At 47.4% G+C, this 12079-nt stretch overlaps 1 protein-coding gene and 1 long non-coding RNA gene across 7 annotated transcripts in view; one reads left to right on the forward strand and one right to left on the reverse strand.

The window, feature by feature from the left end:
* The window catches only part of Ptpn3 (protein tyrosine phosphatase, non-receptor type 3), a 118892-nt gene that overhangs the window by 43378 nt on the left and 63435 nt on the right, over positions 1-12079 (reverse strand). For all 6 annotated transcript variants that reach the window (XM_087549725.1, XM_087549724.1, XM_087549722.1 and 3 more), the window contains 4 exon segments: positions 8162-8225; positions 6732-6904; positions 2725-2859; positions 218-394 (listed from right to left, as the gene is read on the reverse strand). In XM_087549725.1, coding sequence (XP_087405851.1) covers positions 218-394; positions 2725-2859; positions 6732-6904; positions 8162-8225 — 549 coding nt within the window.
* LOC108350978 (uncharacterized) lies at positions 7678-8663 on the forward strand. Its single transcript, XR_015620888.1, has 2 exons — positions 7678-7898; positions 8004-8663. It is a non-coding gene; the product is annotated as an uncharacterized LOC108350978 (long non-coding RNA).

Here is a 12079-nt window from a genome sequence, read left to right on the forward strand (position 1 = left end):
CAAGACCTGCAGGTTCTAGGAGAGCGGTACCTGCTCTTCTTTGAGCTCTGACACACAGGTTGTCCCCTGTACAGACATCAGGATTTATGTTCCATCTCAAGAGAGCATCTCTGGGAGCTCGCTTCAGGCACCAGATCCTGCCCCCTGTCAACCAGCACCCCTGATTGCGCAAACGCTACAGGCCAAAGCAGATACAAAGAAAGATACAAAGTCTTACCCCCGGTGTGGGCTGTGGTTCTGGGAAACTTCGGAATCGCTGTCTTTGGGGGATAGGGATCCCTTGTAGGTATAGAACACGTCCTCCGTTTCTGTGATGTAGGTCATCTCATTGGCCAGGTTGTCTGCGGAGGAATGGCGGGGCTTGCGGATTTCATGGCGGAGCCGTGGACTTCGCCTGCAAAGGGGAGAAGGGCAGGGCCCAGAGGTTTGACCCAATGGTAGCTGACCTTGTGACCTGGCCTCTCCTCGGACACCCTGACTGGTGCTTAGAAAGTCAGATCCAGAGCTGGGTGTGGCAGTGCACACCCATAACTCCAGCATGAAGGGGATTAAGTGTTAAGGGCCATCGGGAGGAATTAATGAGAACCAGAAATAACCAAAACAAATAGAAGTCGGAGCCAGTGAGGTCATCCCTACTCCAGCAGAATCCAGCCAGAACGGCACAGGTCTCAGGCAGCTCTGGTTAAGTGGTGTGGCTCCCAGACCATAGTCTGCGCTTAGAAATGGGAAGAATTAGCCTGGCTGATGCCGTTGGTCAGTGAGTACTGATTAAGGGTGAGTTACTCTCCTAGAAGAATCAGGACATAACAAGCCATCCTGAACTTTTCCTATCAACTCAACAATGCACAATGACAGGTTTAGAAGGCAGTGTTAACTTCTCACTGAGTTTCACTTGATCCAAGAAATAGCTGATCTAAAAAATGGTGTGCATGTGTGGTGTATGTGTACGCGTATACGTGGGTTCTTTGCCCATTCATGTGGATGTGCAGGGTCAGAGGTTAGTGTCAAATGTCTTCCTCTGTTGCTCTCAAGCTTATTTTTTGAGATAGGATCTCTCATGGAGCCTGGAGCTTATCAACCCACTAGGTTGACTGGTCCCTTCGGTCCTCCTATCTCTGCCTCCCAGCATAGGATTACAGGCACCTACATCCAAGTCTTACTTTCTCAGGTGTATGCTAGCATCTGAACTCAGTCCTCCTTTTCATACAGCAAGCACTTTCCAGACATCTATAGACCAGAGATGCTTGGGTTCTTGTTTTTTTTTTTTTTTAAAATGTTCTCCTCTTTAAACATCTGCAATGTGATGGGGACCAGCGTTCTACACAGTAGTCAGGCGACCTCGGATAAGTCCCAGCACCATCTCTGGACCTCAGCTGTACTTACAGCCCCTGAGAATGAGCCAAATGGAGCACGTGAGACTGCTCCTGGTGTCAGGCCCTCTATCACATGACCTCATACTCTCTTCGGGATTCTTGGGGACTTACAGTCAGCCCTGTTCCTGCACAATCAATACCGTGTGTCCATTGTGTAAGCAAGGTGGCTCTTGTGACTCCTGGGAGAAGACCTAGCACTAGAGAGTCAAGCCAGCGATAAAGTCACATCCAACCTTGCTAGTTCCTGGAGCTCACCCAGGGCTCTCTCTGCCTCCCTGACAAGTTTGCACATAAACTAAGCTGGTTCTTTACAGCACACATGTCACCATCGTCATCACCACCGTTGCCCAGGAATGCAGTCCCCTGTGGAAGGTCCTTTCCTAGCAGGTCTCTCTCCCCATATCCCTTAATCCTAGCTAGATCCTAGCTAGGAAACGTCCACCTGTCTTGCAAGCCACAATGCTATTCCTACGGAGCCAGGGCACAATCTTTCCCTGTTTCACTTCTCCTCTCTCGGATGCTCAGCTATTAAGGTGACATTCGCAAAAAACGGCAGAAGCCTTTGCGGACCATTAAAATAAGGAATAGAAAATTTCGCTTGATCCTTCTCTGAAATAAGCATAAGGAGAAGCATTCATGCATTATTCCATTTGAGGTAAACTTAGAACCTCGAGGGCCTCACATCTTTCCACCCTTAATCCTTTTAATGTCTTTACCCTGGGACTTCTTAGAGCTTAAAGACGCCACCCTATGCCATGATTCTGAGGCAGACAATTCAGGAGGCCTCAGGCCAAGTGTTATGATTTATTCATTTTGCAGGGTTGTAGAATGAAACCAGGGTCTGCACGTGCTGTACACGTACCTTATCACTGAGCTATGCCCTCAGGGCCATCCCAATTTATTAATTTTTCAAAGAAGCCGTTCAAGAGTGTAGTTAGGTATGCGGGGTAATATCTAGTATTCTAGCACAGCAGGGTAACTCTGTGGTTTGCTTATTTATTTATGAGAGGTTAGGCCCACGTAGCCCAGGCTGGCCTTGAACCCTTTGTTCTTTTGTCTCAGGCTCCTGAATGCTACGTTTGCAAGTATCTACCACCACATCCAGCTACCAGAAGGGTTAGGTTCTCAACACAAAGACTATCGCAATGTACTTCATGAACAGATAACATTATTTAGATGGACTTATTATGATTTTAAGGCCACCTTAAGCATTATCAGAACTGGCTCCTGCAACACATGGAACACACATGGGAAGCCGACTGCAGGCCATCCCTGTTGAAGAATCTAACGGCCACTCTGTTTTTAAAAGAGAGAAGGCATCTGCTGGTGTACGGCATAAAAGAGGACATACCAGTTGGGGGTGATGGGAGGCGACCGGGAAGGCAGACTCTTGGTTTCTAGCCGTTCCACCGATAAGGATCTCCTCATGACTGGGTTCCACACCATCCCTCCAATCACCTTTTTGCAATATTGGTTATTTACAGACCTGAAAAACAGATGCAGGGTCGCTGACCACATTGACTTGTCCAACAAGAAAGCAAGGGTAGCATCCATAAAGTGTCGCCTTCCCCGGGGAAGGCGCTTACTTAGTATCACCATGACACCAGCCCTGCTCAGACCAGCTCGGCTATGACTGGTGGAGGCAGTCAGCTTGCAGAGTGTCCTTTCAAATATTTAAAGATTAGATTTATTTCTTTTGTAAGAGTGTATATGAATGTATAAACGTGTGTGAGGGTGTGCCACGGTGTACTTGTGGAGCTCAGTAAACAACCTGCAGGGGTCAGTTTTGTCTTTCTACCATGTGGGACAGGGGATTGAACTCAAGTCCGTCAGGCTCGGCTGTAAGTGCCTTGACCCCGTTGGTCCCAGACTTCCTTTCTTGTTCTGGATTTTCTGTAGGTCTTTTGTTGGAAATGCTTCTGTGTTTCTACTACTTTAAATAGTTGAACTGCTTCTAGACTGTTCCAAGGCTCCCAGGCTTAGAAGCAATGTCAGACCGGCGCAGACCAGCACAGCTCCAATAACTTCAATGGCTCTACCTCTCTTGCCTCCCACTGGCATGAACAAAAGCAGTCACCCTTGCAGGTGACCTCTGTCACCCTGGCCACCAGATTCGGCGGCCATAAGTCACTGGGAACTCTTTGATAGAGAAGCAGAGGATGTGCTTAGAACAGCTTCAGGTCCTATCCTTTGACTGAAGGGTATTTCTGAATTTTATTTATAGTTAAGAGAACCGACATCCTGAGGAATAGACGGCCTTAGCAAATGTTTAAAGTCTGGTTAGTACTAACAGTTCTGGCATTTTTTAATTTAACACCATGCTCAAAATGTCTTAAACATTCCATATATTTCCATATGCCCCAAGACCAACTGACGAAAGCAACAGAACAAAGAAATCCAACGAAATTCAGGTTCTAGTTTACAGTAATGAATGCAGCCGTCACTCGGATCGAAGTTCAGTGCAGCCTCACTAGGAGACCTTTTCCCCGAGGTCAGTTATATCAGAAGCCACGTGACCACTGATTACGGCTGTAAATTAAAGTAAGGGCAGCAGGCAGCAAGGCTCCGAGGCTTAATGTGGCAAATTCCTGAAGCACATGTCATGGGTTATTAATAGAAATTTGGAACTGTTCCATGGTCCCTGGAAAATAATGAAAAATTCTTCTTTCATGGAACCTACCAGAGGGCCCAACACAGACCTATGGATTTATCTCTAGGGCTGAGCTGACCATGGTTTCCTCATCTGTGAAATGAACGGAAGTGATAAAGGCTGGGGAGACGGCTTAGCTTGGTGCTTGCTGCCAAGTGTAATGACTTGAATTCAATCCCCAAGACCCACAGGACAGAAGAAAAGTGACTCCCAGAAGTTGTCCTTGGACTACATGTGTACCATGGCAGGCATGTGTTTTCCCCCGTACCACCCACACATAAATAAATAAGTGGAAAAAAAAACAATTTAAGAGTCAAAATTACAAGTATTATGTATAGTCAAATATATATTCAAAACAGTATACTAAAAGATGGTACCAGTAAGAACCTGATGACTTAACCCCAAACTGCCTTCTATTCCTCAAATGACCCTATACGGAGGTTTAAAAGTGGCTGCTTTGAAACAGTGTGTCGCAAAATCCCTATGTAACAGGGCAGATCTAATGGGGCAAGAGTCCCCGGGAAACCCTTCCTGAATTCCTGATACACAAACCTTGAGATATAATAGACTATTGTTGCTGTGAGCTCCAAAATAGGGGTTCTTATGGCACAGAAGAGGAGCAGGACCCAGCCAGCACCCTGTGCCGTTTGCAGGGGAGAAGTTTGCAGCACATTAGAACTCAAGGGAAAGAAGAATTTGAACTGTTACACAGTGTTGGAATATATACCCTTTCAGTCCCTCGGATGCCACCTTCCCTTTTGCCTGGAGAATCTAGGCAATTCTTATTTGGAAGAAAACGGCTTCCTTCCAATGAACACAGGAAGAGTAGCATTCTAACATCTGGCTGGGGACCACACAAACACATCAACCATAAGGAGGCCCCCTGCCAACTGCATGCCATCTCGTCTTCAACTAGACGGTAGTGAGATCCCTCTTTACGTGACCCATTTGCAGCATGGAAGCTGTGCCCAGCAGAGAAGCTCACCGGTATTTCTGTGCCTTACACTCATTTTCATGCTAAATTGTTTTTCTGTTTCTTCGACCTGACTTTCTGTACCCATCAGTCTGCAGATCTGACCTGCTGCTGACGTACCTCATCTGACTCCGGAACTCTCACAGACATGGAGCTGCTCAGCTGCTACGGCTGCTGCCGCCCATGCCGGGTTCCTGAGGCTCCTCGTGAGGGATGCCAGGCTCTGAGTGCTCAGCATGACTTCCATCGGGGAAGTCCCCCAGGATGGCATGACCCAGTGAGTGTTCGACCAAGGTGCACGGCCTCACTAGCTGCGGCTATCTGGGCTGTCAGTGCTGGCGCTGTGAAACAGCAGCAGCTCAGCCCTCTGTAGACAGTGGGGCTACTGCTGGTGGCTGACTGTACCTCACTGGGGAACAGCTCTCATCTGAGGCCTCTGGCTGGCTAGAAGGACCACCATGCAGGAAGAGGATTCAGTTTCCATGTGGCATCGTGGTGACAAGCCTCTACAGGCGCCCCTACTGCAATATTCTTATGGCCTGTTCAGTAGTAGAATACTGAATGCATAGCAACACTAGACAGAAAGACGAGAGCTAAACACTTTTTTTTGTTTTGTTTTTTTTTCCGGATCTGGGGACCGAACCCAGGGCCTTGAGCTTGCTAGGCAATCGCTCTACCACTGAGCTAAATCCCCAACCAAGAGCTAAACACTTTAAAGGCACGTTTGTTCTTGGTTGATAAGAAACAATACCACCCCTACCAGAGGCAATTTGCCACTTACTAAATCATTACCTTACCTAAAGACTAAGATGTACTAGGAAAGCCACTAGAACATTCTTACAAAATCTCCTACAAACAACAGCTCATACTTGATCTTCACTTACAAAAAGCCACATTAATGATAATCAATCGCAGTTACCAGCAAATGGTTTAGAAACTCTAGCAACTTGATGAACAATTTCTGCTGCCTCTTATACAAAGCTGGCTTAGAGTAAACAAATAAACAGACTATATAATATATATGCTCCACAGTATAATATATACATACACATACACACAAGTATATGTATTTTAATTCCATAGTTAATTTAGAGATCCAAAAGATATTATGAACATATGATATACATATATACATATATACATATGTGTGTGTGTGTAAATTTATTTTGACTATTCTAACCATTAAGTATTTTGAATATCATTTCTGCAGCATTTATCTCTCAGGTTCATTACAAGAACTAAATACAATTAAATATGTGCCTTTCTTTTATAAACACTAGGTAAATGTCAGATATAATTACTATTTTGTAACTATTATAGGCAATACATTCTGAAGTCACCTGACTCTGGAGACCTCTGTTCTTTTTTGTGGGGTGCCCTATGGATTAATATTGTGGGGGAGGGGCTGGCTTAGTGGCCTCCAGCTGTGAAAAGCCTAACATGTCAGCACCAGAATGACACTCGGTGTCCTTTACTGGGCAGGGTGCGGTGACAGTTGCAATATTAGCTGTCTGGGAACTCAGACGACAGCAGAGTTGAGGGGGCAGAAGCTAATGCTGGGAAAACAGCATGTACCTGAGTGTGTGTGTAAAAGGAGAGATTCAGCTAGCATTCAGGGATCTACAGTCTGGAGTCTAGCACCAGTGCTGCTTCTCAGCCCAAAGATGAGCCAGGGGCAACCAGCACACATTACTATCTCAGGATAACATGGCTGGTCTCCCGAAAGTATACTCACTTTTTGGGGTTCCTGGAGCCTAGAGTCCAGTACTGAGACAGAACATTCTTTTCCTGAGGTAGTAACTTTTTTGCCTGAAAGAACGAATGGTGCTCCACGCAGGATTTCCACAAGTTCTTGCAGGATCGGTAATTCAGCATGTTGAAGGCCACGATATGTTCCCTGGATTCAGCCTGGGAAGAAGAAGAGTAGAGATTTCGCTGTAAAAGCGTAGGGTGGTAAAAATGTGTCAGGCTTGCTGTCCGCATGTAACAGCCAGGGAAGACCTGACAGGAAGGGGGCAGGCTTCCAGATGCCTCAGATGCACCCCAATGTCCCAGGAATGTTCTGGAGCAGGACTGTGAGCCCTCCCTGTGGATGGGGTAATAGGAACACGTCTGAGTTCACGTCTCCTCACCGTCTGGGGTCCTTCACAGTCACTCTTGTTTCAAACCTGCTTAGAGTTCAAGAGAGGGCTTGCTCGCTGCTACCACCTGATGACTTAAACCTCAGCTTTGTGAAACATCTCTTCCCTGAAGATTACTCTTCCACCACACAGGAAGTGGAGATGCTAGAATCCTGAGGAGTCTCCAGAATAAATTCCAGTGCTCATACATAATAAGCAATTGGGTCCGGAGTTTTGCCTTCAGGCTACCTATGTTTAGGATTCCACATACATTTTGGTACCACCGATCCACCCCCTAGCACTAGAGGTGGGGGTGGGGGTAGAGGTGGGAGCCGTCAGGCAACTGAGGCTCCAGTCCTTGGTACTGTGAGCTTCAGTGATCCCATTTCTAAGGGCCCATTCTCTGTGGGGCCAGTCTAGGGGACTGTTGGGACACTGGCACGGGGACAGTCGGTGACAACTATGCAGCATAACAAGACAGGGTGTGGTGTGGAAAGGGCAGGCGCCTTGGTTCAAATTCCAGCTCTTTCACTGTGAGGCCGTGGGAATCTTGGCTTCTTTACTGAGTCTACTTCTGCCGTGGCTGAGCAAACAAACAGAGTTGTCTAGGATCTGCCGACTCCTCTTGCAAGACCCAGTCGGCAACAAGCTATCACTTTCGGAACTCACCCGTGTGGACCCTGCCTGCTGTTCCCTGCCAGGTGCCCAGCCTGGACCCTTTTGTCTGATCCATACAGCTCCCTGAGAAGTGGGCATTCATTACCTGGGCTTCTAGAAACAAGGTAATATGGGCTAGAGGGGGTGAAAGGAAGTGTCCATCTGTTAAGGGGCAGGGGCAGAGCCTAGACCTAGAGTCTAACTACAAAGCAAGCCCATTCTCCACACAGGCGCCCACTGACTCATGGAGATGACCACAGGGTCTGAAGACCACAGTGACGGCCAGTCTTTCCTTCCTAAGACCCAGAAAGCAATTCCCGAGGAGCCGACAGTGGGACAATCTACCCCCAGCAACACAGCAAACACAGCAAGTGGGGACAGAACTCACCTGCTTTTGCCGCTGGTGTATGAAGAACTTTTTCCTTTTGAAAGAAATTTTGAGTATGTTCACCCTGTAAAGAGCAAAGCAGAACAAAGCCACGCATAGCACAAAAAATAAAGCAAGATGCAAATCGAACAAAGGCATCGGGGCTCGGCCGGGCTACGGCTGACCCTCTTCTGCATGGGTCCTCTATTTCATGATCCGACGACGACGGTGGGTTGCTGGGAGTATGTCCTGGCCGAACCCAAGGAGCTGACCGAGCCGGATCTCCACGGGGCCTCTGGATGGGGAGGCAGCTTTGAAAGAGCTAGGAGTGCCGGCCATGCGCATTCTTTGCTCTCAGTCTCTTTGTGACACTGAAGCCCTGCAGGAGCTGGTAACTACATGGGGGGAGACAGCTGAGGGCAGTGTGGAGCACAGGGAGGACAGGCCTGGGTTGCACCCCAGCTCTGTTACTTAACAGCCACGTGTGCATAATACAGAATAAAAGGCACTGGTCATCACCAAATATATTCTCATATACCAGGTCACTGCCAAGGGCTTTACAAACACTGCCTCCATGGGGTTTTGCAACAGTCCAGAATAGTATTCAGTTATCCTCTAGAAAAGGGAGCTTGGAGCCAGGCTCTGAGCTTGGGGCTCAGCCTCCGAAGCCTAGATCTTGGACCCTTAGATATATACTGAGTGGTGGCCCAAGACGGCCTTTCTCAGTACGGTCTTATGACAATTTAGATGAAGTAAGCACGCCAAGTTCTTACATGACTATGGAATACTGGTGAATGAAACCGGGGTGTGTGTGTGTGTGTGTGTGTGTGTGTGTGTGTGTGTGTCTTTCCTCAGGTGCTGTCCACCTCATTCTGAGGCAGGGTCTGTCTCTCATTTGACCCAGAGCTCACCAATGACATGAGGCTAGGCCAGCAACCTTGGAGATTACCCACTCTGACCCACCAGTATTGGGATTACAAATGTGTGCCACCAAGCTGAGTACAAGCTCACCTTTGAAACGGACTTTATTCACTATGACAAGCTGCTACACTCCACACAGTACTGGGGGAAGAAAGGAGGTCTACTATTCTCTAGGATCCCATCAAGACCTTGCTAAGAGCATTCTAGAACTGAGACGTTGAGTACACAACGTGATAGTTTATTTGAGATATTCGTGATACTTCCCCAGTGGAAGACAGAAAGACACACCCACCCACCCAGCACACTTGCATTATGCATTAAAAACAAACACCTATTATAAGTAATCTACTAACAGATATACCTATTTAACTAGTGACTCTTGGGAATGACTGCAGGCTAGTCAGGTGAGATCAGAGGCTCTTATGGCCTGTTCTTCTGAGGCGGCCATGATGGAGCATGCTACACCCCGAGGTGACGAGGTCTCCTCCATACAGTCCATGCTGAGGGGCACGAACAGGAATTCCTATTTCACAGGGCTCTGGAGAAGCTACATCAGTGTGTGAGTTCCCACCCTTGTCTTGCTGGGCACAGACTGCTTGTGTGCTATCAGCTTCATATGGGGGCCCCCTGCTTGGCTCCCTGGTTCAGAGGGCTCTGTTTTCAGCGCTTTAAACTCTCCCTTTGTGTTCTTCACTCGAGCAAATCTCATCTCCAGACTGAGGGTCCTACATTGATTGGACTGCCTCCTGCCCTTCAGTCACAGGAACTAGACACTGTGTGTCTAGAGGGACCAAGTCCTGTGACAGGTCCCAGGGGCAGAAAGAACAAGACAGTAGGCACTGCAACCTGGACACATATAGCCCAATGAAGGAGTCAGGCGCCAAGTGAGGCACACAGCCATATCCTTGTGACCGCCGCGTGCAGGAAGATCTAGTTCTCATTAGAGCACCAGCGATTAAGTCTCCTCTCTGGTGTACCGTGAGGCTCTCCGTGGCCAAGTCACTCCCTAACCACTGGCCATGGCATGGCATGATCTAGCCTTAATCAACCATCTACCCGGGACTGACCACTGTATTCTCCCTGCTCCTGGAGATACCCACTCTCTGAACCTTCTTTCTAGAATGTACTCCGAGGCCAAAGCCTATCCTCTTTAGAATCACTTGTTTAGGCTCTGGACCCCTCTGTACCCTGCCCTTGCTTACTCTCCAGGGCTGGCCTTTCTACTGGTCTCTGAGGTTTTTCACTTGTTATAGTTGGGAGTCTGAGGTGCTCATGGGTTTGAACACTCTGTCCTACTCAAGGATCCGTGCTCCGCCTGCATGGCATACTGGGTTCTCTGAACCCTGGGCCAACTTTGCTTCCCTTAAGTTACTGCTTTAATCATTGTGTCACAGCGTTATGAAAAGTGACACAGAACTGGCATCAGAGACTTTAACAGGAGCCAGTCTGAAGCTGAAAAACCAAGATCACCAGAAAGAGCCCCTGAGAAGGTGCGCCCTCTCCTGCCTGCCCCAAAGGCTTCTGCTTTTACAAACTTGCTTTGTGACTTTTTTTGGCTTCTGGATATCTTTAAGGGTATCCAGAATGAGATGCCCTTATCAGATATCTGAGCTATCCTTAAAGGATCCAAATTTGCCTCTAAATGTGAACCTGCTTATGGGATCTTTATAGATTCAGCCATGGATAGAGCTAGACCCCAGGGGCATCTGGGTTACTAGAGGATTGGAGGCACTTAGAGAAAATCAGGCCTGTGCCCACTGCCTGGTCCTTTGTTCCGAGCAGGCCAGAGAACTCTGCAGGCTACACCCCAGCTAGCCAAGTCATGGCTGGCGATTCCTGCTTCCAGTGAGGGCTCAAGAAGGTCTTATCGTCACTGACTCTGTGGTAAAACTAAGCAGGACCACAGCATGCTTTGTTGAAAAGTAAAGGAACATAAAATTGATTGAAAACCAGTGTCTCTAAGCATACAACCTATCTATGTCCCCACTAACACAAGTATTAGTGGTAGAATAAATCACGTCTGGAGTGACAAACTGGATGTGAATTCCGAGAGCACCGTTATTAGCAGCATGAATCTGACAGGTCTTACAAACTTCCTTGTTCTAGAGCTTTCCCTGCTGAGAAGTCGGGGATAAGAATGGCTTATTCGAGGTTTAAGTGAGATAAGTAAAATACAGGGTACCGCGACTTGGATATTGCCCATATTCAATAATATGACAGCTGCTATCACTGTTAATGCCCCTATAGCTTTATTTATAGGTTTTTATCCCCGTTAGAAATAATGCTGTGATAAACGTCATCCTGCCTCCGTCTGTGAAGTTCTAAGTGGTCAAACTGAGGAACAGCGGTAAACCTAAACGTCGAATCCGGCCTGTCACAGCTCTGCCACCCAGGCCTCCTCCGGTGGGGCCGCCTTTCCTGGCAAGTGTGCACTTCCGTATCTCTCGTAGCCTCCAGCACTCGATCTCCTCGACCAGCGCCACCCCTGCTTATGTTATCATATATTAAAATGTATCTCCTGGGTGGTGTAATATTCCCCCAAATCCGATGCCTGGGTACAGTAAACGCAAACTCATCTTGAAACACACACACACACACACACACACACACACACACACACACACACACACACACAAATCAATCGAGTCTCCCTTTACCCATCTCGGCTTTTTCTCTACAGATTCAGTTGCCTGGGGTCAAGTTTGAAAATACTGTGGCCTTAACTCATTTAAGAGGGAGAGATCATATCTATATACTTTTCATTACAGTATAAATCGCTCAGTGGACATAATTCATAGATTCAACTTTACCTCAGGCATGCATGCAGAGGAGGAAAAAAAAAAAAAAAGCAACATACACACACTCAGTACTATTTGCAAGTTCAGGGTTACCAGAATCTAGGATCGATTCCATACAAATACAAGAGGATGGAAGAAATGGTTTCTCAACAACAAGACCTGCCTCGTGTCATTTATCCGCCAACTCGCCCAACCACAGGACGACTGCTGGAGGGAAGTT

Source organism: Rattus norvegicus, chromosome 5 (assembly GCF_021556685.1).
Source record: "Rattus norvegicus strain SHRSP/BbbUtx chromosome 5, alternate assembly SHRSP_T2T, whole genome shotgun sequence".
Lineage (NCBI taxonomy): Eukaryota > Metazoa > Chordata > Mammalia > Rodentia > Muridae > Rattus > Rattus norvegicus.